The 27,432-nt window shown below is 42.4% G+C and overlaps 1 protein-coding gene across 6 annotated transcripts in view; it reads right to left on the bottom strand.

The window, feature by feature from the left end:
* SCUBE1 (signal peptide, CUB domain and EGF like domain containing 1) overlaps positions 1 to 27,432 on the bottom strand; it is a 545,901-nt gene that overhangs the window by 14,512 nt on the left and 503,957 nt on the right. For all 6 annotated transcript variants that reach the window (XM_033951623.1, XM_033951624.1, XM_033951620.1 and 3 more), the window contains 4 exons: positions 16,295 to 16,456; positions 10,681 to 10,878; positions 3,030 to 3,182; positions 1,167 to 1,246 (listed from right to left, as the gene is read on the bottom strand). In XM_033951623.1, coding sequence (XP_033807514.1) covers positions 1,167 to 1,246; positions 3,030 to 3,182; positions 10,681 to 10,878; positions 16,295 to 16,456 — 593 coding nt within the window. The remainder of the gene's footprint in view (positions 1 to 1,166; positions 1,247 to 3,029; positions 3,183 to 10,680; positions 10,879 to 16,294; positions 16,457 to 27,432) is intronic.

The raw sequence follows: 27,432 nt of genomic DNA, 5'->3' as shown, positions 1-27,432 counted from the left end.
TAGTTCACGCTTGCTGTCTAACACCAGCTCTGGTAGGATACACATTTCAAATCTGACATATTGTAATCACAAAACAGAAAATAAAATTATTTTTTCTACCTTTTGTTGTCTGGTCATTATTCAAATCATGTTGGTCCCAGGCTCTGGGTGTCTTCTGATAACTCGCTTGCCAAGGTCTCCTGTCCCATTTGTCGTTTCCTTCTTTCTCCATGTTAACCATCCATCTTACATCTCTGTCCTCCCTTTCCATTTCCCTTCCCTCCCCCGGAGGTCTGGCATCTTTCCTTTTTTTTCATCTCCATCCCCACAGCTGCAGCGATGGACCCCACCATTCCAAGATCCACCATCTCTCCTTTTCTCAACTACCCTTTCATCCAGCATTTCTGCTTCCTTCCCTACCAGCCCAGGGTCTACCATCTCTCCCTTTCTCTTCCCAACTACCCTCCTATCCAGTATCTTTATCACCCCTCCACACCATCCTTTGTGTCCAATTTCTCTCCCTTTCTCTTCCTTCCTTCCCTCCATTCCATTGTCCGCCATCTCTGTCCCTCTCCTCTGTTTTTAGATTAATTATTTATTCCCCTCCCCCACCCTCAGTCTGGTATATGCATGTCTCTTTGGACCCCTCCTTCCCTCCCTCCTTTGTTGTACTTCTACACCAGGGCTCCCCCATAGGCCTGCATGTTTCCCCCCTTTTTTCTAGTGTCCTCCGGCTTCGCGGTCTCACCTTCAAGCAGCCTGCAGAGGATTGCTGGTTGGTTGTAGTGATCCTAGCAGGCTGCTGTCAGCCTCCGCAGCATATTCCCTCTGCCACGTTCCTACCCCTCATCTGATGTACGGGACTGCAGCAGAGGGAACGTGCTGCGGAGGTCGACGGAGGCCTGCTAGGATCGCTACAGCCAACCGGCAATTCTCTGCAGGCTGCTTTGAAGGTGAGACCAGGAAGTCGGGAGAGAGATGGTGGACAATGAAATGCAAGGAGTGAAGAACAGGGTATTTTCTCACAGACCAAATTTAATTACCCTGCGGGTCAAATTTGGCCCACGGGCCTAAGTTTAACACCCATGATTTAATGTATAAGAATAGGCTCTCTTGTTTCTTAAAATTATAATAATGGTTGTTGCATTACCTAAAACCATTGTCACTATAAAGCAACGTGCACTTACTTTTAGAATTTCTTGATGATTTTCTGATGCATATAACCTTCCATCTCGAACAATGTCTTCTATTAATTGTTGATAATCTTCTAAAAAGGCAAGAAATGAAACCTATTCACAATTGCTGATGGACATTGACAAGCAAAATTTTATATTTCATAATCAATTATATGAATTGAGAGAAAATTTTATCCTTTTGTCCTAGTTAGACCTCTACCTAATTAGCCCCCCCTTTTACGAAGCTGCGTTAGGATTATTTATCACCTGCTGCAGTGATATTAGCTTTGACGCTCATAGGAATTCTATGAGCATTGGAGCTAATATCACTCCAGCCAGCAATAAAAAAAGCCTAACGCGACTTTGTATAAGGGGGTGGGGAAGGTGTGTTAGCTGTCTATATGACAATTATCATGTGCCAACAGTGAATGAGCTGTCACATTAATATTTAATGCAGTATGTTAACTATTTGTGGGCAATAAGGGGGAAATTCTGTATAGTACGCCGGTCTCAGCAGCTGCCTATGAATCGGCTGAGAATCGCACACTGGCAACCTATACATAATCACATCTGCCCTAATGGACAGACAACTTGTTCCACCTAACCACCCTCTAACCAGCACCCATGTCACAGGTGCCAGTTAGAGAATCATGCCAGAGAGATCCCTTGCCATCAGCTGATTGCAGCAAGGGAATCCCCCTGCCATGATCAGCTGAGCAGCTACTGCATGGAATCACACCCCCAGCGAAGTCACTCAGAGAGAGTAGGAGCCAGAAGGCCTTGAGCATGCGTAGATGCTCAAGGCACCACAGCAGCCCAGCATAGATCATCATAGCAAATTGTGCAACTGACCTGAAGATACTACAAAATTCATGGAGAGTGATCAAAATAAAATTTATAAAAATTGCTCAGAGATATGGAACTCTATAAGGAAGGCTGTAAAACCTCCCTTGGGTGAAGAGTTCACCTTCCAGTCATTGTAGTTTTATAAAAACTTTGATCACTTACTCCACAGAATATTGCTTAAATCTATTTCAAAAAACTCTTGCACATGAAAATTCAATAGGTTTAGAAATCACTGTAGATGATAACATGTACAAAAAATGTAGCACTTAGCTTAAGCAGGATTTGGAGGTCCCAACGTGGCCCCGTTTCGTTCCCTGCCTCAGGGGACCCGAATGGAAATGTTCAAACTGGTTCCTGGTGAAATGCAGTTGGTGAATATGCACTCGTGACTGAAATGGTTCTCTGCTGGAAAAACGGTTGGTTAAATCTTCTTAGTTCAAAAACCGCCAGCCATATTCTGTGGAGTCAGTGATCAAAATTTTTATAAAACTACAATGACTGGAAGGTGAACTCTTCACCCAAGGGAGGTTTTACAGCCTTCCTTATAGAGTTCCATATCTCTGAGCAATTTTATAAACTTTATTTTGATCACTCTCCATGAATTTTGTAGTATCTTCAGGTCAGTTGCACAATTTGCTATTTTCAGACCTTTTCTGACTTGCCTATAGTTAATATCCCTGAATATATTTTAGTAAAACAGCATAGATCATCAGCAGGCGCGGCAGGCCCTTTCAGCACCGGCACGTGTATGTTCTGTGGGTTGGTGCTGTGTGCCGGTGTCCGCTCAAGGTAAGGGTTTGGTGGTGGGCCATGGGGGGCAAAACTGGTTCCCGGGGGTGGGGTGGGGGCCTGCATATCGAGTCAATACTCGGTTTGCGAATCAAAGTTTGCAGGACTGTTTTGCTCGTCTTGCAAAACACTTGCAAACTGCGTTACTTGCAAACTGAGGTTTGACTGTACAGTATATAAGAAACATGTTGCAAAATATAATTAAATCTAAATTTGTGATTAAATCATCTACAGTCTTACCATCATATGTCACATAGGGTATTTGAAATCCCTTTCCACTATTTCCTTCATTGGATTTGAATTGAATCCATAATTTTCGTGATCTTGAAGTGAATGCTATAGGTCTATCATATGTCTGGCAACTTTCATATGTAGTAACTGAAGTAGGAGAAGCTGTAAGGAAAAACAACATAATTTAGGGGCAATTTAGACACCTTGATGTGGTGCATTGAGTATTAATTCTATAATGGCATCTGGATGCTAAGATTCAGATATAGAATATTAGCCTAAGTTGGCATCTACGCACCTAACTTTAGGTGCATCCACTTAACCATGTCAATAGCAGATGTAAATGCACATGCCTAAAAGTGGCACTTTAGATACAAATTACAATAATCTGTAACTTATGTGCATAAGTGGACGCTCCAACTATGCTCCACCCATATGTACACACAAAGGGGCCTCATATGTGGCTTTTTCCTACCTTGTGATAATTTTCACAATATTAAGCCGGTTGGTCAGTGCTTGCCAATCCCTATTTTGTTTCTATTCAGGGTCTTAGGAGACTATTTGTGAATTACTCCTTAGCATTCACGTGGTGTGTGTGTTTGTGCTGCAAATATTTTGAGAGTGTGGTTGTTTGTGATTTTATATATTGTACATGCCAGCATGCTTATAAGTATTTTACAGAAGACTCTATGTTCAGTTGAGCCTTTCGTAAAATACTTGTGGCATTATGAGCCTACTGATCTGGATGTCCAAATTCCTACCTACATAATCAGTGCAGGATAATACATAGTTGTAATCTTTTAGGACCTTCAGATGGTATAAATACCAAGTTTAACCCCAATTCTCAGCTTATTGGGTATCAACCACTTTATCATCAATCAAAAAATGGGAGAATTAGAAGTCATGGCCAAAAAAAAGAGAACCTAGACATCATTGGGGTCTCCGAAACATGGTGGAATGAAGAAAACAAATGAGACATAGCACTGCCGGGGTACAAACTTTATCGCGAAGACAGGTCAGGTCAGAAAGGAGGAGGAATAGCCCTAAACATAAGGGATAACATACACTCGACCAGAGTGGACACAGCAGCGACAACCAACAAATTGGAATCACTATGGGCTAAAATACCGAGAAGGAATGGGCCCGAGATAAAGATGCGCTTGTACCACCTGGGCAAACCAAAGCAAACGATGAAGAAATGAAAGCCGAGATGAAGCGAGAATGCAAAAGCGGTAACACGATTGTTATTGGAGACTTCAACTATCCCGGATTAGACTGAAGTCTTGGAAACTCAAAATGCGGTAGGGAGACCAGATTCCTGGAGGCTATACAGGACTGCTTCATGGAGCAGCTTATCAGAGAACCGACGAGAGGGAATGCCATTTTGGATCTAATCCTCAATGGGCTAAGAGGACCTGCAAAAGAAGTGGAAGTAGTGAGGCCGTTGGGAAACAGCAATCACAATAAGATCAAGTTCAAAGTTGAAGTAGAAATATCGATGGGAAGAGAACCACAGCGACAACTTTTAACTTCAAGAAAGGAAACTACGAAGCGATGAGAGTAATGGTAAGGAAAAGACTTAACAGCTCAAAGAAATTGCAGACTGTAGAGCAAGCCTGTCATTATTCAAGGACACGGTGAGCGAGGCGCAAAATCTGTATATCCCCAGATTTAGAAAAGGATGCAAAAAGAGCCGAACAAAAGACCCGGCGCGGGTAACTAAAGAAATGAAGAAAGCGATAGGAGATATGAAACATTAATTCCGGAAATGGAAAAAGGACAAAACCGGGGAGAACTGGAAAGAGCACAGGAAGCATCAAAAAGAATGTCACCTCGTGGTTAGAAGTGCAAAAAGAGAATATGAAGAGAGGCTAGCCAGGGAAGCATGAAATTTCAAACCGTTCTTCAGATATGTTAAAGGGAAGCAGCCGGCAAGGGAGGAGGTGGGGCCGCTGGATGACAGAGATAGGAAAGGAGTGGTGAAGGAGGAAAAAGAAGTGGCAGATAGACTAAACATGTTCTTTTCGTCTGTATTTACAAAATAGAACACATCCAATGTGCCGGAACCTGAAAAAAATATTCAAAGGAGATCAAGCAGAAAAATTAACATCCATGGAGGTAAGCCTTGAAGATGTACGCAAGCAGATAGATAGATTAAAAACTGACAAATCTCCTGGCCCAGATGGAATCCACCCTAGGGTATTGAAAGAACTACAGGAGGAAATAGCAGAACTACTACAGCAGATTTGTAATCTATCCCTGAAAACAGGCGTGATCCCGGAGGATTGGAAGATAGCTAATGTTACGTCCATCTTTACAAAAGGATCGAGAGGTGACCCGGAGAACTACAGACCGGTAAGTTTGACATTGGTTCCGGAGAAGATGGCAGAAACGCTGATAAAAAACAACATCGCCGAGCATCTAGAAAGGAATAAACTGATAAAAACAAGCCAACATGGCTTCAGCAAGGGAAGATCATGCCTAACCAACTTACTGCACTTCTTTGAAGGAATTAACAAACGGATGGACAAAGGGGACCCCATAGACATCGTATACTTAGTTTTCCAAAAAGCCTTTGACAAGGTACCCCATGAACGCCTACTACGGAAACTGAAGAACCATGGGGTGGAAGGAAACGTACATAGATGGATCAAAAATTGGTTGGCGAGTAGAAAGCAAAGGGTAGGAGTGAAGGGCCACTACTCAGACTGGAGGAGGGTCACGAGTGGTGTTCAGCAGGGGTCTGTACTTGGACCGCTGCTGTTCAATGTATTTATAAATGATCTAGAAACAAGGATGAGATGTGAAGTAATAAAATTCGCAGACGACACCAAACTATTTAGTGGAGTTAGGACTAGAGAGGACTGTGAGGATTTACAAAGGGACCTGAACAAACTAGGAGAGTGGGCGACGAGATGGTAGATGAAGTTTAATGTAGAGAAATGTAAAGTCTTGCATGTAGGAAACAGAAACCCGAAGTACAGCTATACTATGGGAGGGCTGGTAATGTGTGAAATTACCCAAGAAAAGGACTTGGGGGTAATAGTGGACAACACAATGAAGCCGTCGGCACAGTGTGCAGCGGCCTCTAAGAAGGCAAATAGAATGCTGGGTACTATCAAAAAAGGTATTACAACCAAAATGAAAGAAGTTATCCTGCTGTTGTATCAGGCGATGGTGCGCCCGCATCTGGAGTACTGCGTCCAATACTGGCCGCCGTACCTTAAGAAGGATATGGCAATACTCGAGTGGGTTCAGAAAAGAGCGACACGATTGATAAAAGGTATGGAAAACTTTTCATATGCTGAAATATTGGAGAAACTGGGGCTCTTTTCCCTAGAAAAACGGAGACTTAGAGGGGACATGATAGAGATTTACAAGATCATGAAGGGCATGGAGAAAGTGGAGAGAGACAGATTCTTCAAACGTTCGAAAACTACAAGAACGAGAGGGCATTCAGAAAACTTAAGAGGGGACAGATTCAGAACCAATGCCAGGAAGTTCTTCTTCACCCAAAGGGTGGTGGACACCTGGAATGTGCTCCCAGAGGGTGTGATAGCACAGAGTACGGTTTTGGGGTTCAAGAAGGGATTAGACAATTTCCTGAAGGAAAAGGGGATAGAAGAGTATAGATAGAGGATTACTATACAGGTCCTGGAACTGATGGGCCACCGCGTGAGCGGACTGCTGGGCATGATGAACCCTTGGTCTGACCCAGCAGAGGTACTGCTTATGTTCTTATGTTCGTCTGTCTGGGGCGGAAGCCTGTGCCTAGATATGCTCTGAGCTTTAATACGCTACAAAGATAAGTTTATTAACATTGACTGTGATTTTGGACTGTTTAACGCTATTAACAAAGCGGACTGGTACTAACTGTTTATAGTCAAATATTGTAACTGTGGCATGGAAGGAGATTTTTGTGCTGATGATGTGATTTGCCCTCTCTAGTTAGAGAAGGGCACTTCCCTAATGGGGATCTGAGGCTTTTCCTCCTTTCCACTAAGTACACTAGTGTACTACTGTTGTTTCCACCACCTGTTTCATAGCTTTTGTGCTAAATAGTGGGGTTCCCTGGGGTTTGTGCTGGGACCACCGCTTTTTAACATATGTATCAATGATATAGAGATGGGAATAACTAGCGAGATAATTAACTTTGCTGATGACACAAAGTTGTTCAAAATTGTTCAATCGCAAGAGGATTGTTAAAAAAAAAAAAAAAAATGCAAGAGGACCTTGTGAGACTGGGCATCAATGTGACAGATGACATTTAATGTGAGCAAGTACAAGTGATGCATGTGGAAAAGAGGAACCTCAACTATAGCTATGTGATGCTGGGTTCTATGTTAGGAAAAGGATCTAGGTGTCATTGTTGAAGATATATTGACACCCTCAGCGCAATGTGCGGTGGCAGCTAAGAAAGCAAATAGAACGTTAGGAATTATCAGGAAAGGAATGGAAAACAAACATAAAAATGTTATAATGCCCTTCTATCACTCTATGGTACGGCCACACCTAGAATACTGTGCAGTTCTGGTCACTGTATCTCAAAAAAGATATAGCAGAATTAGAAAAGGTACAGAGAAGGGTGATGAAAATGATAAAAGGGATGGGACGACTTCCCTATGAGGAAAGGCTAAATTCAGATAGCTCTCTTCAGCTTAGAGAAGGGACGGCTCAGGGTTGATATGATAGAGGTCTATAAAATAATGAGTGGAGTGGAAAGGATAGATGTGAATCGCTTGTTCACTTTTTCCAAAAATACCATGACTAGGGGGCATGTGATGAAGCTAATAAGTAGTAGATTTAAAACAAACCGGAGAAAATATTTCTTTACATAACATGTAATTAAACTCTGGAATTCACTGCTGGAGAATGTGGTGAAATCAGTTATCTTAGAGCAGGGGTGTCCAACCTGCGGCCCGTGAAGTATTTTGTGCGGCCCCAGTCGAGGGCGATGGTGTTTTCCTCTGCTGCCCCCGGGTGTTTACTGTCTTGCCAGCTCCCTCCTCTGTCTTGCTGCAGCGTTTGCACATTTGTGCGGCCCCAGAAACATTTTTTTCGGCCAATGCGGCCCAGGGAAGCCAAAAGGTTGGACACCCCTGGCTTAGAGGGTGTAAAAAAATATTTGGATAATTTCCTAAAAGAAAAGTTCTTAGGCCCTTATTGAGATGGCTTGGAGAAATCCATTGCTTATTCCTAGGATACGCAGCATAAAATCTTTTTTACTACTCGGGATCTAGCTAGATATTTGGGACCTGGGATGGCCACTGTTGGAAAATGGATACTGGGCTTGATGGACATTCAGTCTGTCTCAGTATGTCAATTCTTGTGTTCTTATGCCTTAACAGGTAGAGGGGCATAATAAAAAAAAACGTCTAAGTCCTATTTTGGTCTAAGGCCCTAGGCACACAAAGTAGGCAGCAGGGAAATGTCCATTCTCGAAAAAAAAGTCCAAAATGGAGTGTGTTTTTCTCGAGAATGGCTTACCTATACGTTCAGGAGCTAAATTGCCCAGACCGCTACTACGTTTACCTTTAAGCCGTATTCTAAAAATAAATAAATAAATAAATTGCTCAAGTCCCAAACGTTCAAAATAAGACCTTTTAGGTATGGGAGGGACCAAGTCCTTCATCTAAAAGCACAATTCTCTAACCAGCGTCTGTCATAAGCGCCAGTTAGAGAATCATGGAACCGTGTCCCTCTTCCCCCACAACGATCGCGGCAGGAGGGATGCCCAGTCCCTCCTGCTGAAGCTGCTGTGATTCCCCCGAATGTTCCCTGGTAAGAGAGATGCCCAATCTCTTCTGCCACGATCCCTTGAAACCTCCCCAATGATCGGCACCAGGAGAAATGCCCAATTCCTTCTTCTGAAACCCCCCACCCCCAAAAAAACTTGCCCCCACCCCCCCTGAAAGTTTGCCATCACCACCCCCCCAGAACCCCATCTGAAAGCTCACCCCTACCTCCACACGGATGGGGCGGGGATGTGTGGAACTGGGCGGGCGAGTCTAGGGGGGTCCAGATTTTCCAAATGAAAAATCTGGTAACCCTAGGAATAGATGGAGGAAGTTTATAGGCATAATGGTGACAATGTACTAAAAACTGGTTTTAAAAAGGCAATGATATACCAAGAATTATGAAACTAAGAAGAAAGGACCAGAATTTCAGCCTGCAGGGTCCCTGGATTAAGTTGTAACACTGGAACTTAATTTACCTTAGATATTTGCCTATAGGTTGCTGTTCTCCCTTAGTTATGGCATCCATTTAGTAACTTTCCTTCACTACCCACCCATGATGGTTAAAGAATCTCCCTATCTCTCCTGGGGTTTCCCTATTCTGCCATGGCACCTGCAAGCCAAGCATCCTCCCTCCTTTCCCCATACCGGCACTTTCAGTCATACCTCTTTCTTAGTACTGCACTGCAATTTCAGAGCCAGTGCAAGGCCTTCCTCTACAGACCCGTGCTTAGGTACCTGTGTATAGCATCTTTTACCTGGAACAATCTTTCATTAAGTATTCATAGAGAGCCCTCTTTGAAAAACTTTATAACTATCACAAAGACTGGTTATTTCATCAGGCTTTTAATAATGGTTAGGACTTCAGTTCTCATGTCTGGCATCATAATTTTTTAAAATATGATTGACTGGTCTTGAAGATATGAAGGTACTGCCCTGTCCTCTTTATTATGGAGTTCTTTTTGACTTTTCCTTAAATATATTATACACCATGCAGTTCTGTGAGTCAAGTTGTACAGTATATCAAGTTTTAATATATTATTCACTATTTAACCAGGTAATGCCACTGAATATCGTCTCTAACTGTCCATTCCGTAACTAGCTAAGTTAGGGGTGGTCTGAGGGCAGAACCAATACTTATACTATGCTAAAGGTGATTTATATTCCGCTCTATTCCTTTCAGATTCAGAGTGGATTACATAAAATGAGGTAGATAAAAAATGTTAAGATGTTGTAGAGTTAGGAATGGAAGAGATTAATTGGAGGGCCAGTTAAGAGGCAATATTTAGTCTGCTAACCAATTAGTAAGTGGATAACATAGTAACACAGTAAATGATGGCAGATAAAGATCACCATGGCCCATCCTGTCTTCCCAACTAGGTAGCCAGAGCTGCACCCACCACTCTGTGTGGGCCCCAATCACCAATGCTTAAATGTTGATTGTCAAATTTCCACTATGCCAACCATATAGCCAGCCAAACATGGTGGGATGATATATGGCTATAACCAAGACTCCAAGTATTGCTAACAGTATTCAACTTACGAAGTCAGAAAGCAAATATGCTGTACTAATTTTATCTGCCAAACTAACTGGGCACCAGTCTGAATGTTGGCCAGTGCCTGGATAATTTACAGGTTGCTATACTAACCCAGGTATTAAGTGCCAGAGCCAGGCATGCTCTGGTATTGAGGTTAATTCTGCCAATGGTTGTGAGCGGCTTACAAGATGCTTGCTACTGTGGGCTGAATATAAGGCCCAATTTTTTTTTTAATGTCCTTGTTTTAATTTTTTTTATCAAGTGCTGTTTCTAAAAATTACAAAAAGCCAATGGCACTTGATGATTTATTTTATTAATCTTAACTAAAAATGTGTCGGTGCACCTGTAAAATAAGATTTAAAAATGTGTAAATAATAACTGGCAACTTACCACTTTTCCTCATTACTAGAACATCACCACATTCATCTTCAATTGGCAAAAATATCTCAGGGACGACAATAAGAATTCGCCTCTTTGGGGGTGGATTGATGTTCCATATGCATTCAGTGTTAGCTGGGTAATCTCCAGGGTAATTGGGAGATTCAATATATCCAGTGTAATCACCAAGTTCACCTCCACAATGCTGATCTATGAAAAATCAGAATTCATAACCCCACAGTACATAAACCCCTTAGTAGGAGGTTAGAACTGTTTTTCATCCAGGCAAGATCTCAATGTGTTTTACCTTGTGATGTTTCAGAAATTTAGGTATAATAATTTGTAGATATGGCACTATATTTGTTTATTTATCTATCAGGATTTCATAGATAACTATTTGAACATGATATCATAGAGGCTTACAAACCAAAGAGCAAAGTAAGAATCAACATTTCATAAGGCAAAAATAAATAATGAAACAAAGACAGGATATTAGGCAACCCAAAAAAGGAATAGAATATAAAGCATAACAATTTAGCCAAACCCGACTATACTGACTTATAGGTGCCATCTGCAGCCATAAATGCTATTGGGTACACAGGTGGGTACCGTAGGTTTGGGGACTCCATAAATTATAGGGGGTTAAAGTGAGATATACATCTGGCACCCTTTATGTGAAATTCACAGCATTGACCTCTAAGATGTTCCATTGCTCTGTTGGGATGTCTATGTGACCAGTCCATTACTATTCTGGCCTCTCTCATGTCCAAATGGTATGCATTTGGACATTTTCAACATGAATGTTTTTCTGATCGAAAATGGGGTGTAAAGTTAGACGTCCCAGTAGCTAATTAACAACAAAAAATTATATTTGGACGTCGAGCAGTTTGCCATTCGAAAATGGTCATTTCTATTCCTCCAACTTTGAACATCTAACTGGAAATGTCCAAGTTGGACTTAGACCTCTTCTTTGAAAATGTCCCTCCACGCATTCAAAACCAAACCAAATTAAATTACTTACTTGTGGGCTGTATAATGCAAGTTCTCACAGTATGATGGCATCTGTGACAGAACCCACCCGAGAAAACCTCTAGCTTAGTATGTACGAGAGGCTTTTGAGTCACTTTACCAGTGTGTGACTTCCTAAAGTACATCTGAAGGTACAGAAGTAGAGAATGACATAGTGGCTGTTACCCGCAGCTAGCCATGGGTAACCTGCCAAAACGGGGTGGGGGGGATAGGGGAGGGCTCACTGCAGGTACAAGGCCATCCACTGCCCCATGAAGTGGTGAATGGCCTTGTCCCTGCAGTTAAAGGAGGGAACGCGTGCAGTCACCGATCGTGTGTGGCCCCCTCCCTCCTTCCTACCTACCCAAATCTATCTATCTCCCTCCCTCCCCCTTACCTTCGCGGCACATTTTAAGATTGAGTAACTTGTTCAAAGCCGTCGGAGCCTGCGTGCAGGCACGTGCGTCTGTGGGTGGAAGCTTCTCCTCTGATGCAACTTCTGGTTGTGTCAGAGGAGAAGTTTCCACCCACAGATGCACGCTACTGCTCGCAGGCTCTGAAGGCTTTGAACAAGTTACTCAATATTAAACACGCTGCGAAGGTAAGGGGGAGGGAGGGATATGCTTGGACTGTGCAAGGGGTGCTGAAGGGTATTGAGGTGGTGAGAGGGAAGGGTAGTAGAGGAAAGGAGCAGACGCTGAAGGGGGGTGGAGAGGAACAGACGCCGAAAGGAAATGGGGCACAGATAGTGGGCAGAAGACGCTGAAGGGAAATGGGGAACGGAGAGTGGGGAGAAGACGCTGGAAGGGAAGAAGACAGAGATGCCAGACTATGGGGGGAGCAGAGGGAAGAAAATGGGTGCCAGACCAATTGGGGGGGGGGGGGGGTGAAGGGAGAGGCACAGTAACGGAGCAAATGGAAGACGCAGAGAGAAGACAGACAGTGGATGAAAAGAATTGAATGAGAAGATGAGGAAAGCAGAAACCAGCAAAAAACAAAAGGAATTGACCCCGAAAGCAGAAACCAGACAACAAAGGTAGAAAAAACATTTCTATTTCTCTTTCTTTTCTTTTTGCTTTAGGATAAAGTAGAATATTAGTTGTGTTTATAAAAGTTTATAAAAAAAGCCCTGCAAGCTGAACATCTCATTCTCTAGTTCAGCAGCCAGAACTTTGATTTATAAGGAAAGAATAAGCTAAATATTACAGTACTGAGGCATGTATGCATGCTGCGGGGATAGTAGTCGCGGAGACGGGGCGGGGACAGTGGTTGCAGGGACGGGGCAGGGACAGTGGTCGTGGGGACGGTGGTTGTTGGGACAGGGACAAATTTATTCTCTGTGTCATTCTCTATACTGAAGGAACTTAGGGAAGTTCTAGTGACTCTTCTGGCTGACCTTTTCAATGCTTCTGTAGAGTTGGGAGTGGTACTGGAGGACTGGAGAAGGGAGGATGTGGTCCCTCTCCACATGAGTGGAAGTAAGGAAGAGGTAGAGAACTACAGATCCATAAGTCTGACTTCTGTGGTAAGTAAATTAAAGGAAACACTTTCAAAACAGAGAACAGTGAAGTTTCTGAAATCCAGTGGATTGCACGGCCCGAGGCAACATGGAGTCACTAGAGGCAGGTTTTGTCAGACAAATATGATCAATTTATTTGACTAGGTGACCAAAGAATTGGATAGAGGAGAGTGCTAGGTGTGGTGTATTTAGATTTTAGCAACAACTTGGGCAGTGTTCCACAAAGGGATCCAAAATGACAGACTGGGTCAGGAAGGCAACAGAGGGTAGTGGTCAGTGGAGATCACTCTGAGGAAAGGGATGTTGCCAATAGTGTGTCTCAAGGTTTGGTTCTTAGACCTGTTCTTTTTAATGTGTTTGTATGTGATATTGCAGAACAGCTGTCTAGTAAGATTTGCTTTTTTGCAGAGGATATCAAAACTTGCAATAGAGTAGACACCCCTGATGGTATGGATAACATTGAGGAAGAACCTAGTGAAGCTTGAGGAATGATCTGGAATCTGGCAGCTAAGATTTAATGCTATGAAAATCAAGGTCATGCATTTGGGCTGCAAAAACCTGAGGGAACTGTACAGTTTAGGGGATGAAGAACTTTTGTGCACAAAAGAGGAGTGGGACTTGGGTGTGAAATCATGTGACGATCTTAAGGTAGCCAAACAGATTGAAAAGGCAATGGGAAAAGCTAAGAAGGATGCTAGGGTGCTAGGGTGCATAGGAAGAGATATGGCCAGTAGGAAGGAGGAGGTATTGATGCTCCTGTATAAGGAGGTATTGATGCTCCTGGTGAGATCTCATTTAGAATATTGTGTACAATTCTGGAGACTGCACCTTCAAAAAAATATAAAAAGGATGGAGTCGGTACAGAGGAAGACTACTAAAATGGTTGGTGGTCTTTATCATAAGGTATATTTGAAGATCCCAATATGTAAACTTTGGAGGAAAGCTGGGAGAGAGGAGGGTTACTAGGATCGGAGCATCAATGATATCTGTGGCTGGCGTACAACTATGGAATGCTTTGTCTGGAATCCTGCAGTTTTGTATGGGGAGGATGAATTTTCAAGAAAATGCTGAAAACTCAATTGTTTGCTAATGCCTTCTTATGCTAAGATGTATTTCAGTTGATAATTGCCTTCTAGAATTTTTTTTTTGACATCGAAGTATGATCTAAAGCTTGTTTGTACTTCTGAATTGATCGAATTTGTGCTCTAGCCCTATTATAACAGGGATGATTAACGATGTTGTCTTGATATGTCTATGTTATACGTGATAATCGGAGGGAAACAAGATTCTATGTATGTCATATGGAAACCGCATAGTTGTATGCGATATATAAATTTTTAAATAAATACAAATTATATTTGGGGTAGGTCCTATGGATGTGATGGTATAATTGGTACAATAATAATTGTTGCTGAATGAGATGTTTTTAAGTTTGTAACTTGTTATACTGAGCTATTTTTAGAATTGTAAACTGCTATAGCACTTCGTTTTTTAGCAGTATATTAAGTATTAAAATCAAATTACATTACATTACATTAGGGATTTCTATTCTGCCATTACCTTGCGGTTCAAGGTGGCTTACAAAAGATTTATAGACGGGGTTACAATGGAGGAACCGATAATAAATTAGAGTGGTAAATAGACATTTTCGGGGCAAGGATTAATACAGTTTACAGGACGTGTGTAAATGGAGGTTACATTGGTAGCATAGTTGTTATTGCTGGTGTAGTGAGGGTAGATATTTTGTCTATTTTGGCGTTGTTAATAGTACGTGAAGTTAGGGCTGATTTAGGAATCAATATGATACAGATGTTTGAACACCTATGTGGCATAAATGTGCATGAGTCAAATCTCTCTTTCAATTAAAATAAACTCTGTAATGAAGAGGCATAGGATGAAGGTGAAAGGGGATAGATCAGAAGTAACCTCAGAAAATAGTTTCTCACAAAGAGGATGGTGAATGCTTAGAACGGCCTCCTGATGGAGGTGGTAGAGACAGTAAGGCCCTGATTCTATAAAGTCCGCTTAAAGTTAGGTGCTGATATTGGCACCTAAATTAATTGATAAATAAGTTTAATTGGTGCCGATATTGGAACTCAACACCTTAGAATAGGCTTTAATTGGTCTTAATTGAAAGTTAAGTGCCTAACTTGGAAAACTCAATTCTATAAAACGTAGGCACCTAGCCCAAAATGCCTATACTAAGATTGGATGTGGTTAGGGTTGGATCATGGGCATATTTTCAAGTTAGGTATCTCTTTGTGAATCAATTGCCATTAGACTCTGATAGTGCTTAACGTTAGACATAGAAAACCCTGGCATAAATTGGGGATGCCTAAATGTTAGGATGCATACAATAGCTCACCATGGGCTTTCAATGCATTCGTTGCAGCCTCAGACTCCGCTATGCAAATGAGCTCATTAGTATTAAAATAAAGTCATTAATATTAAAATGAGTACTTCGACTGATGCCCTAATATCGCTTAGGGACACAAAACCTAGTGCTGACTTTTAACAACCTAAAATTACTGACAGGTCTACCATATATGCATGTGTTAAAGGCATGTTTTATGCGCATCCCTCTTGCCTCAGCTATGGACTCGTAGACCTCCTGACACCCCCCCCCCCCCCCACGAAGATTGTCAGCAGGAGGAATGCCCACTCCCTTCTGCATTGGCCACCCAGACCCCCCATACTCCTGACCCCCATCAAAGATCATGGCCCCCCTGGCTCCCAGGCCCCCCATGTCAGCATGAAGGATGCACATTCCTGATGGCAGGCCCACCTCTTCAAAATGGTGAACCTTCCCCTTCCTGGTTCATTCTGGGATGCACTGGGAGAGACCTAAGGTTTTGATTGGCTCAGGCACCTATGGCCCCTCCTAGGGGTAAGGACCTTAGGCACATGAGGAAATCCCAGTGTAGCCCAGGATGCACAGGGCAGGGGCCTAAGGCTTTGATTGGTTCAAAATAATTATTCAAAATATTTACACAGAAAATACAACTTTAAAATGTTTGAATGTATACAGAAAAAGAAAATAAAGAACCAAATAGCTTAGGAAAAGGCCAGAATAAACTACAGAAAGACTTAGTAACATACTTTTGCAGTGGGTTACATTTGTGGAGCCATCAAAATCTGTACTGGTATTCCCTGGGCAGGTTATGCAATAATTCTGTCCAAATTCTGGTTGGTATGCTCCAATAGGACATCTGATACATCTGTGTGTTGTAGAGTTGTAATAATGTCCAGGAGAGCAATGAACTGCAAAAAAACCCACAAAACCCATGAACAAAATATTAGAACATGAATAAAATTAAAGGGAAATATTCAAGCTGAAAATTCAAAGCTGTTAATAGTTTTGTATAGAAGTAAACTTTTTAAAATATTGGGTGTGCTCAACTCAAAGTACCCTGACCATAAAAAAAACCATCAAGCATGGTGAGTTAGACACAACATACCAATGTATTTGAATGCAGAGCAGAATATGTGGTGCACACACGCTTGCAGTACCTTTATGGCCAAAAAAGATTCAGGGAAGTATTGAAAGTCCCACCAGTCATTCCATCTTTGACAATGGCTCATCCCCACCAGTTAACCCCCACTTCATTCTTCTTCCCTCAATAGCCCATCTACACTACACTCTTTGGGGTAAATTCTCTATTAGTACGTCTAACTTCGGCGTGCTTTAGACATCCGGCAAACGCAAGTGTCAATCAAACGGTACTTAGGCGTGCGGTAGACGTCCCTACAACCTCTTGGCGCAAGATAGACGCAGGTTTCTGAAACGTCATTAAGACGTCTCCAATGGACCAGTGATAGACTTCGGTAAGATTTTTTTTTTTTTAGATTATACATTTTTTATAAATCTTTATTATCAGTCATTCAGCATTGTAAGTATAAGATGATGAAAAGGATAACCAAAACACAGTATACCATTTTGTAAACTATATATTAGTTGATCTGGCAATATCAGTGAGGTAGGGAATGGCAGACAGAGAACACTTCTGTGTTGTATCTTTTTCCTCTAGGATATCAGAATTGTACAGTTTACCATTAATACAAGGAAAAAAAATATGTTATGTTTCAAAGGAGAACTAGAAGATGAAACATACCGAGTGGGTGTTGAACTTACATTATCAGTATGGAAGGTGGGAACCGGTAGATGTATGCTACACAGAAAGCTGTACAGGAATGTCATACTCACCTCCTATTAGAAGTGGAAAGGATAGGACTTTGAACACCATATAGACTTCTTATAAACTTCGTTTAAGTTCCACAAAGACTGGCAGGAAAGGCACCCTAAGTCATCCAATAAGCTTTCTCTCGATTTCCCAGAGACATTATTTCAGAGAGGATAGTTTAGAAGTGATATCTTGCTCGAAAGAACACTCTCCTGGTCTTAAAACATTGCTACAATCAGCTCATTCTTCACAACAAAGGTAAATCCCATAACTTACATTGGCCCAACTTAGAAACAGAATCAAAACACAGATCAGACCTGAATGTGGCTTCTAGTTCACAGGAAGAGGAAGTAGCCAGCAACACAATGCTGACCTCATTGTGACATCATCAAGGTGCACCTGGAAGGTAGATATGCCACAAGTAAAAGACAAGCCGGGAGTTGAACTCACAACCTACGGATGGTCGATATAGTGCTTTGACTCACTGACCTACACCTGTGTCTCTGGTTCCCCTGTCATAGCATACCTTAGTGATGTGCTAAAGTATACTCTACTTAGCTATCATATCAGTCAGTTGAGGCAAAAGACTGGTAGCTCAATGGTGTAAAGCACCGTTGTCACGGATGCAACACCCATATTCTTAAGTATGGTTCAATAAATATAATAGAGTTAAAATTATGCTGTTTATTTTATCAAACCCAAGCTCAACTTTGTAATGTATTGTGTATAGTCTCGCTAATGTGTTTGTGATGAAAATGAGATGATAGGTGTATATCCTATATAATAAAACCCTAGCCGCGCATGCGCACATACCTGCGTGCTTCTGTGATCTCTGCTCTGTGATCAGTAGGTCTGTGGCCAGCAGGAGTGCAGATGCAGCAGGCAGGTGACTCCCCCCTCCCACCCTCACTCACCACCGCCAAAGCCTCCTCCTTCTGCCCAGCCGGGAGGAGGGCTCCGAGTCGCTGAAGACTGTCCCAGATCAGCTTACACGGTCCCTAAAAAATGAACCTTTTCATCTGAGGCGCGAGGCTGCGGTGACCTCCCTCCCCCGGCTCACTAAGGTTACGTCTTAAGAAATTCAAATGCGTTGTTGAAAACGCAAGTGACTGTTCTCTGTCATCCTAGACACCCCTGCAACACCCCAACAACACATTCCTGCAGCATAAATCCCTCATGTTATAATCAAGTAAAAGACAAGCCGGGAGTTGAACTCACAACCTATGGATGATTGGTACAGCGCGTTTACTCACTGAGCTACTTAACTCTAGCCCTAACCCTAACCATAAAGTAGCATCTGACTTCATAGAAGCCGTTAGAATTTTGAAATCGTTTTGGACGTTCATTGGGTGTTCTCAGATCAAATACACCTGTAGATACTTGTAATAATTGCCCCTTGTCAAAGCTTGTACCTAAAGCCATTTCTGGAGACTCCCATTCCCAAATCCCCAACATAGCTCAGTGCTTAAAAGCACTGCATGTATCTTCCAAAGGTCATGGGTTCAAGTCCTGACTAAGGTTACCAAAGACATAATATTATTTTGTTTTTCCACCCACCCAAACATGCATAGCTAAGCTAAAATATGTGAACCTCCTACTTCCCAATCTTCATTTATTTCATTTATAACTTGTCATTGTGTTTGGGGGAGGTGAAGTTTCATTAGGTTTACATGGTAAGCTTCTAAGCGTTCTGCTATACTTTTTTGTATAACAGCGATATCGGCGTGGTTTAGGATGTAATCAACAGTGTTGATGTAGCGCGGAGCGGCCGCTGCAAGCACGCCCAAGCGGCACAAAAACGTCATCGCGTTTTTTTTGCGTTGTGACGTCATAGAATCACCCGTTCTTCATACGCAGTTATTTCTCCTAAAATGGCTGCCAGGAGACAGCCAAACTTCAGCACTGAAGACTCCAGGCTGCTGGCCAGGCTCTTTTTGGTCCATGAGCACCACTATTTTAGAGTGGCAGGCCATCGCAGGTCATACCTGCAGTTCAGGAACTCCTGGATCCGCCTGACCCGGCGGTATAACAGAAGAGCCTCATGTCCCAGGGAAGTAAGTATTCCAAGTCAGGCCCTCACAAATAATCATGTAATGATGATGGAAACCTGTCTCAATCAAATTGGTCATGTTATTGTGGGTAAATCTTGATTCCTTTTAAAAACTACAATTGTGCATAATAAATCTTTTACATTGAATACTGAAATTAAAGCACATCCCAAAGGAGCAGTAGTAGGATTTCAAATGACAAATTCAGCTCCTAGAAGGCATCTATTCCATTCACAACATGCACACAACTAATTTTTGGGTAACGAGCTTCGCATTTGTAATAGAAACATCTTGAAATCAACTTTGCCAAAGGAAAACAAATATATTAAAGTGCTGCTATGTCATTTCAAATACCTACAACTTTCCTGTATCAATCTGCTGGTCTAGGGAGATAGTGGCATGACGTTTAAAGTGACAGCGTCAGTACCCTGACGTCAGGGGTTTCAAGCCACATTGCTCCTTCTGACCAAACTATTTTATTGCCCCTGCTGCATGATTGTAAGCTCACCAGGACATGCTGTAATGTGGGGCAGTGCTGATAGGCTACAGCCTCAGCACCCTGGGGTTGTGAGTTCAATCCCACACTCCTCCTTGTGATGCTGGCCATGTCACCTCAACCCCCCCCCCCCCACTGTCCCAGGTACAGTAGAGAGATAGCGATGCCTCCAGCACAGAAAGGGGAAAATGCTGGAGTACGTGAATACATTCATGTAAAACATGTGGCAGAAAGGGGTGGAGGCAGGCAGCAAAGCGGATAGGGGCTCTTGGAGGGCAGCATACTCCATTTTTATGTGCTTATAGAGGTCAATACTTAAGTAAACATGTTATGCCACAGTGCTAGATGGCACTCATCATATCCCTCCCTCTCTGTTCTTTCTCTCTCTCTCTATTATCCAGGTTGAGGATCTCAGGAAAAGGGGGCGGCTGCTGAGGCGCCAGGAGCGGGCCTTCCTTGAGGGGGTGATGGAGGAATTGCACGCTGAAGCCGGTGAGTAATGAGTCCAGCGTGTGTTTCTTTGTGATCAGCCTACCAGAATAAATAGATGAAAATGCTTGAGTAGCTGTAAACCATTCTTAATCATAAAATCTGCAGTAAAGCTGCTATTGTGATATCATGTCACAATGGCTTTATGGTGTTCTACTTGCCTCACTTACTTACGCTACATTTTGATGTTTACAGTGGAGTAGGTGCTTTGCATCCTGTTATTAGCATTTGAAGAAAATAACGTAGTAAAGAATGTCATGTTCAAAAGTGTTGTGGACATATCTGACTGTATCCTATTTCTCTCTTGTCAAGCAGCAGCGCAGGCACCCCCTCAGGAGGCACCGCAACTAATGGAGGGAGCCCCACCCTGGTCCTCTGCGGAGGAGGAGGAGGAAGAGGAGAGGGAAGAGGAGGAGGAGGCCTGGCAGCCCTCAGGACCATCCACACCGCCTGCCCCACCACTGCCCCCTAGACCTCCACCGCTTGCCCCACCACTGCCCCCTGGACTGCCTGCCCCACCACTGCCCCCTGGACCCCCACTGCCTGCCCCACCACTACCTCCAGGACCACCACCACCATCCCCTGTTGGACCTTCCCCTTCCCCCACCCATAGCCCTTCCCCTCACTCTCCTGCCCTTCCTGTTCCCATCCCACCCCCTTTCCTTGCTGTTCCCCCCCAGGAGCAGCCCGACCAGCCTCAGGAGGGGGCGGTCAGGGAGATAGAGCCCTACTCTGCCCTCTTGGAAGAGGTGCAGGTATTGAGAGGGTGTGTTGAGAGGATGGAACATGCCCTCTTGTGGCTGGTAGCCGAAAGAGGGCATGGTGCCAGCAGCCATACACCCTCTCAATAACTGCACCTCTTCCGCCCCCCTCGCCTGAGGTAGCTCAAGCTGCTCTTGGGGGGCACCCACCCTCTTTCCCTGCGTTATATGTTATATGTAAATAGTTATATTTTTCAAAAGTTTAAATTTTTAAAAGTTTTATACTTGAATTAAAAATTTTTTTATAGTTTAAACTTTCCTGTGTGGTTTTAACCTTGTAGCATCAGCAGTTTAGTGGACAGAGTCCAAGGTAGATAGGGGTTCAGGAGGGACTGCTGAATGGGCCCTTTTCAATATAACAACAAGGTGACATATAGAAAGTTTGACAATCTTTATTGGGGTCTGTCATTCATTCTATTACCTGCTAGCCACTCTGATGTCAAATCATTGCAGAATCTAGGAAAGCAGCAAGTGAATGCAAGGGTATATGCAACTGTAGGTAGATGACGACATCTCAGCTATGATGTGCAAAGTAAGCCAGTCCCTGTTCCAAAGTAAATGGCTACATAAGGAAGAGAATATAAGTCACTGTGGTAGATTTGTTGTTGAGGAATAGGGTTACTGCTAGTAAGAGTTGGCTCCACCCCAGGAGAATCCAAATGAGACATGTGGGTTTTTCTTCCTTTCACGGAAGGTGATGGAAGTAAAGGCCAGATACCTCAATCTATCCTCCTGGTTCTTGAGCTGCACTATTTTGGTTAAGCAGGTGTGGAAACCACAAAGATGCTCACAGCTGCACTGCTCTCAGTAATACAAAACCCCATCTGACAATACTGCAGGAACAACTACAGTTGCCTGAAAACAGAAAAGAGAAGAAGCTGGTTTACATAAGGTTCACAAACAGGGGGTTCAACCCCCAAGGTCCATATCTGTCCTCCCTTCCCTGAAGCAAAGTGTTAACCTCATTTATGTTGAGCTGCTTAGATGTCACTGTGGTATAGTTGTTAAAGCAATAGCCTTAACTCGCTGATGGTGTGGGTTAATATCACCTGTAATCCTCCACTACTACTGTTTAGAACTCATGTGAGGGAATAGACTAACTGAAAACAAAAAGTTTGTGTGCATATAACAGCAGGAATGCGTGCCATGGTGTTCTATGAGGCCAACATTATCAATTTACTATTGTTCCTGAAAGTCATCAAGGATACCTGTGTGAAGAGAACAATAGAAGTGTGAAACATGTTAGCTTTGTGAACATTTATTTCACTCATCAGAAGAGTGACTCAAGTGAAGAATAGTAGAGTAAGCAAATAAAGGTTACCATATATCATTCTCACCTACAACTGTTTGGCTAGGTGCAAGCTGGTGTGCTGAGCTGCTCGTCTGGTCTCTCTCTGGCAAACACATAGGTGATGAGCAGAGTTAACCTGAAATGAAGAATAGAGAGAAACTGTTAACAAAGACCTATGTCTCCAAAATTAAACACTGAAGTTGTGGCAGAACACACACCTAGAAGTAACAGAGCTGTTAACATACCTTTAGACTCCTTATTAAAAATGGCAGCCATTAGGCACTCATTAGGAGTTTTCCACCTGAACCATGTACACTGATTGGATGTCCACTGAATAGCAGTGTTTCCCCCCCCCCAACACACCAGACCTATTCTTATCAATGAGTTAGTACACAGAACCATTCCTCACCTGATTTTAACTTGCCTGTAATTTGATTCTACAAAGAATTAACTTTAGCTCTATGAGTAAACCCTCTCAGATGTATGAACACATCCATTTTACTTACATATCCATATTTCTACCAGCAAAATTTCTACCAGCATGGTCTTTATCAGTCTTCTCAGTCATTTTTGTCAGCCCTGTGGAATGGAGAGTAAGAGATATCAGAAATAAAATAACTATTATAAACAATAGCACACAATGAAAGCCCATAAAGAGAAGTCAGTTTTTGCTGGTTGGTTTCTTTAGTTCTATTATAAGGACACCTAAGTAGCTTACAAAATATCATTCTCACCTGGACTTACTATCTGAGCTGCTTCTAGAAAAGATAAAACAACATATTAGAATGACATGTAGCTTGTTAATGGCTCTGTGGAATAGAGAGAAATGGGAGGCAGAGATAGGAAAAAAAATGTAAAAGACTAAGATAGAGTAAAGTCTCAAACATCTGCATAAGCAATAGGACAGAATAGAAAGGAAACACTACTCACCTGGACCTTCTTATACCCATGCACACCTATGTAGCGTCTGACGTCAGTAGGGCGGGAAAACTTTCTCAATACCTATTGGGCGCCGTTCGGGCGCGGTTGCTTGTCCCGCTTCCTAACCACGCCCATCACACCTCATTGGCTGTCCTATGTTTGAACGTGTTCTACAAGTAGCCTGAAAAGATGTCTTCACCTTACAACATGGCTCCAAAATGGAAATCGAATTTCTTGCATGGAGAGTTGCAGATATGGAAAATGGAGGTGGGGCAGACCATGACATTATGAAAGCAGGGAGAGTGGTGAGTGTGGGCATCTGTGTGTAACCTGGCCTGGTCCCTTCTTTTCCCTAACAATTGATTCCCCTCCACACTTAACACAAAACCTAAGTCCTCACCAATCCCTCACACCAACACCCAGAAAAATCCATAAACTAAAGAAATACAGATAATGGGGGTGGGGAGGAGTGTCAAAGGCAGAAGGGAATATAAAGGAGAACAGCCAAGTCATAGCACAAAGTTTCATCATTGAGGAAACGGAACACCACAAACACCAACTCACATGAGGGAGTCCTACATAGGAAAAATGGCTGTGCCAAAGCTTTCTATATACTATGCACGCCTAATTAGCGGCTGATGTCATAGGAACCGTTAGGATTCAAATCTAATTGGATGTGCATTGGATGTCGTTTTGCCATATACAGCTGTAGTGACGTTGTAGTCATTTCCTTCACATCTCTAAGCTTTGATACGAAGCTCTATGTTCTAAACAAAGTTACCTCTATAGCTCTATGCCTTAAGGCATTGCTTTTCATCTTCCATACATCAGGGGGTTCAAGTCTTGAGTAAGGTTAGCAAATAGTTTATATTCATTTCTCAGCCAGGACACCTGGTAACTCTTTAGCCTTGCCTTTACATATCAATATTTTGCTTCAGCTTTTATTATGTGCAGCCATTGTCTAATATTTAATGCAACCTGTTCTCTCTCATGCTGAACACCCTCCCCCACCAAAAACATCCCCCCCTAACTGGATCATTCTTCAACACCTGTCCAAGCCCTCTGAAGTTTGATTTAACTCATAGCTGTTGGCCAATGCCTATATTGCATCAAAAGAAACACATTCCTACTAGAATGGCTTGTAGTTAGGAGTAAATGAAAGGATCTCATGCACCTGTGGCTGCAGAATGCTGAGGAGAAACAGCAAATTCCACCACTTCTGAGAACTGTTAGGATGCAAGGAAACAAAAGTGAACAACAAACAACACTGCAATCGGCTCTTTTGAAAGCAAAGAAAAAACAGCACACATTATCAGCACTTAAAGAGAATAAACAGATACACACCTTAACATTCAAGCTTCCCTCATTGCAAAATGGAGGTCTTCAGTTGCACAAAAATGACCTCATTGTGACCTCATCAATCTGCACCTTCAAAGTAGTATGCCACTTAAAAGATGTGCTGGGTGTAGAACTCACAACCTCTGGATGTTAGGAGCACAGGCTGGCTCCTAACACATAGAGCTACAGCTGCTTCTACTTAGGTCCATCTCACCACCCTTTCATATCATACTTGACTGAGCTGTCTATGCTCATTAGCTATCATATCAGGATGAACTCAAATAAGTTTAAGCAAAGGAATGCCTAAAGATTTGGAAGGTTTTCAAGTAGAAAACAAATATCAAATATGTATTAAAGAATTGCAGCACAAATGACGCTGATCGGTAAGGGCAAAAAAACACCACTTTTCCGGGTATGACGCCTAAACGGAACAGATTACTTACAGTCATATATCCATTAGTATAGTGCTTAGAATGAAGATTAGCGTGTGAGAAAAATGGAGCTCCACCTCACATGCATTCAAGCACACTTGGGAATATGGGTTTGGGGCTCAGTGAAAGCAGCGCTTTTAACCATTGAGCTACCACTCTTTTGTCTCAGCCTACTATGACATTATAGCTAAACTCCTTTTCCCTTAGCACTTCACTAAGATATGATATGACAAGGGAGCCAGAGACATTGGAGCAAAAGGTGCTGTAGGTCAGTGAGAAAAGGCACTCTACCAATCCTCTGGGCTTTGAGGGTTCAAATCCCAGCCTGTATTTTACTTGTGGCATATCTGCCTTCCAGGTGCACCTTGATGATGCTTTCCACTTCTTATAGGAGTTGAATATAACATAACTGTACAACTTTGCTGTGTAGCAGAAAAATAAACTTTTCCCCCTTCCATGCTAAGAATTTGAGTTCAACTCATCTTATATTTCTCCTTTTAAACATGGCATACTTTGTTAGTTTTTATCATGGTAAAGTATACATTTCTGAAATGGTGAAGAAACAATAATATACAACTGCAGTGTTTTGTCTCTTAGCAGAATTAACTGCCTATAAGAAGCGGTATAAGCAAATCCAAACTGCTATAAGCACAAGAAAGCATTTCTAGGTCAACACGGTAATGCTCCTGTTCCGATCTCTGACCTCTGAAACTCCCCGGTTCGACTCCCACCTTTGCTCATTTTAATAAGGTCCTAGTTTTTTCCTATTAGCTCTTATAAAAGGGTCTACATGGTGGACTTTACCATTTGTAAGGTGCACATTTTCCTTTCCAGGCAAACCTATTTTCAACTTACCATGACTCGGACATCCTAAGCAGTGATGAGAGGAAACCTTTCCTCTGACAGCAAGATGACATTTGTGGATCGCCTGGTTAATGTGCTCTCATCACTGCTTAGGATGTCCGAGCCATGGTAAGTTGAAAATAGGTTTGCCTGGAAAGGGAAATGTGCACCTTACAAATGGCAAAGTCCACCATGTAGACCCTGTTATAAGAGCTAATAGGATAAAACTAGGACCTTATTAAAATGAGCAAAGGTGGGAGTCGAACCGGGGAGTTTCAGAGGTCAGAGATCGGAACAGGAGCATTACCGTGTTGACCTAGAAATGCTTTCTTGTGCTTATAGCAGTTTGGATTTGCTTATACTGCTTCTTAAAGGCAGTTAATTCTGCTAGGAGACAAAACACTGCAGTTGTATATTATTGTTTCTTCACCATTTCAGAAATGTATACTTTACCATGATAAAAACTAACAAAGTATGCCATGTTTAAAAGGAGAAATATAAGATGAGTTGAACTCAAATTCTTAGCATGGAAGGGGGAAAAGTTTATTTTTCTGCTACACAGCAAAGTTGTACAGTTATGTTATATTCAACTCCTATAAGAAGTGGAAAGCATCATCAAGGTGCACCTGGAAGGCAGATATGCCACAAGTAAAATACAGGCTGGGATTTGAACCCTCAAAGCCCAGAGGATTGGTAGAGTGCCTTTTCTCACTGACCTACAGCACCTTTTGCTCCAATGTCTCTGGCTCCCTTGTCATATCATATCTTAGTGAAGTGCTAAGGGAAAAGGAGTTTAGCTATAATGTCATAGTAGGCTGAGACAAAAGAGTGGTAGCTCAATGGTTAAAAGCGCTGCTTTCACTGAGCCCCAAACCCATATTCCCAAGTGTGCTTGAATGCATGTGAGGTGGAGCTCCATTTTTCTCACACGCTAATCTTCATTCTAAGCACTATACTAATGGATATATGACTGTAAGTAATCTGTTCCGTTTAGGCGTCATACCCGGAAAAGTGGTGTTTTTTTGCCCTTACCGATCAGCGTCATTTGTGCTGCAATTCTTTAATACATATTTGATATTTGTTTTCTACTTGAAAACCTTCCAAATCTTTAGGCATTCCTTTGCTTAAACTTATTTGAGTTCATCCTGATATGATAGCTAATGAGCATAGACAGCTCAGTCAAGTATGATATGAAAGGGTGGTGAGATGGACCTAAGTAGAAGCAGCTGTAGCTCTATGTGTTAGGAGCCAGCCTGTGCTCCTAACATCCAGAGGTTGTGAGTTCTACACCCAGCACATCTTTTAAGTGGCATACTACTTTGAAGGTGCAGATTGATGAGGTCACAATGAGGTCATTTTTGTGCAACTGAAGACCTCCATTTTGCAATGAGGGAAGCTTGAATGTTAAGGTGTGTATCTGTTTATTCTCTTTTTAAGT

This window comes from Geotrypetes seraphini, chromosome 7, assembly GCF_902459505.1.
Source record: "Geotrypetes seraphini chromosome 7, aGeoSer1.1, whole genome shotgun sequence".
NCBI classification, from domain to species: domain Eukaryota; kingdom Metazoa; phylum Chordata; class Amphibia; order Gymnophiona; family Dermophiidae; genus Geotrypetes; species Geotrypetes seraphini.
Note: the sequence above shows the minus strand (reverse complement) of the source record. Positions and strands in the feature narration are given on the sequence as shown.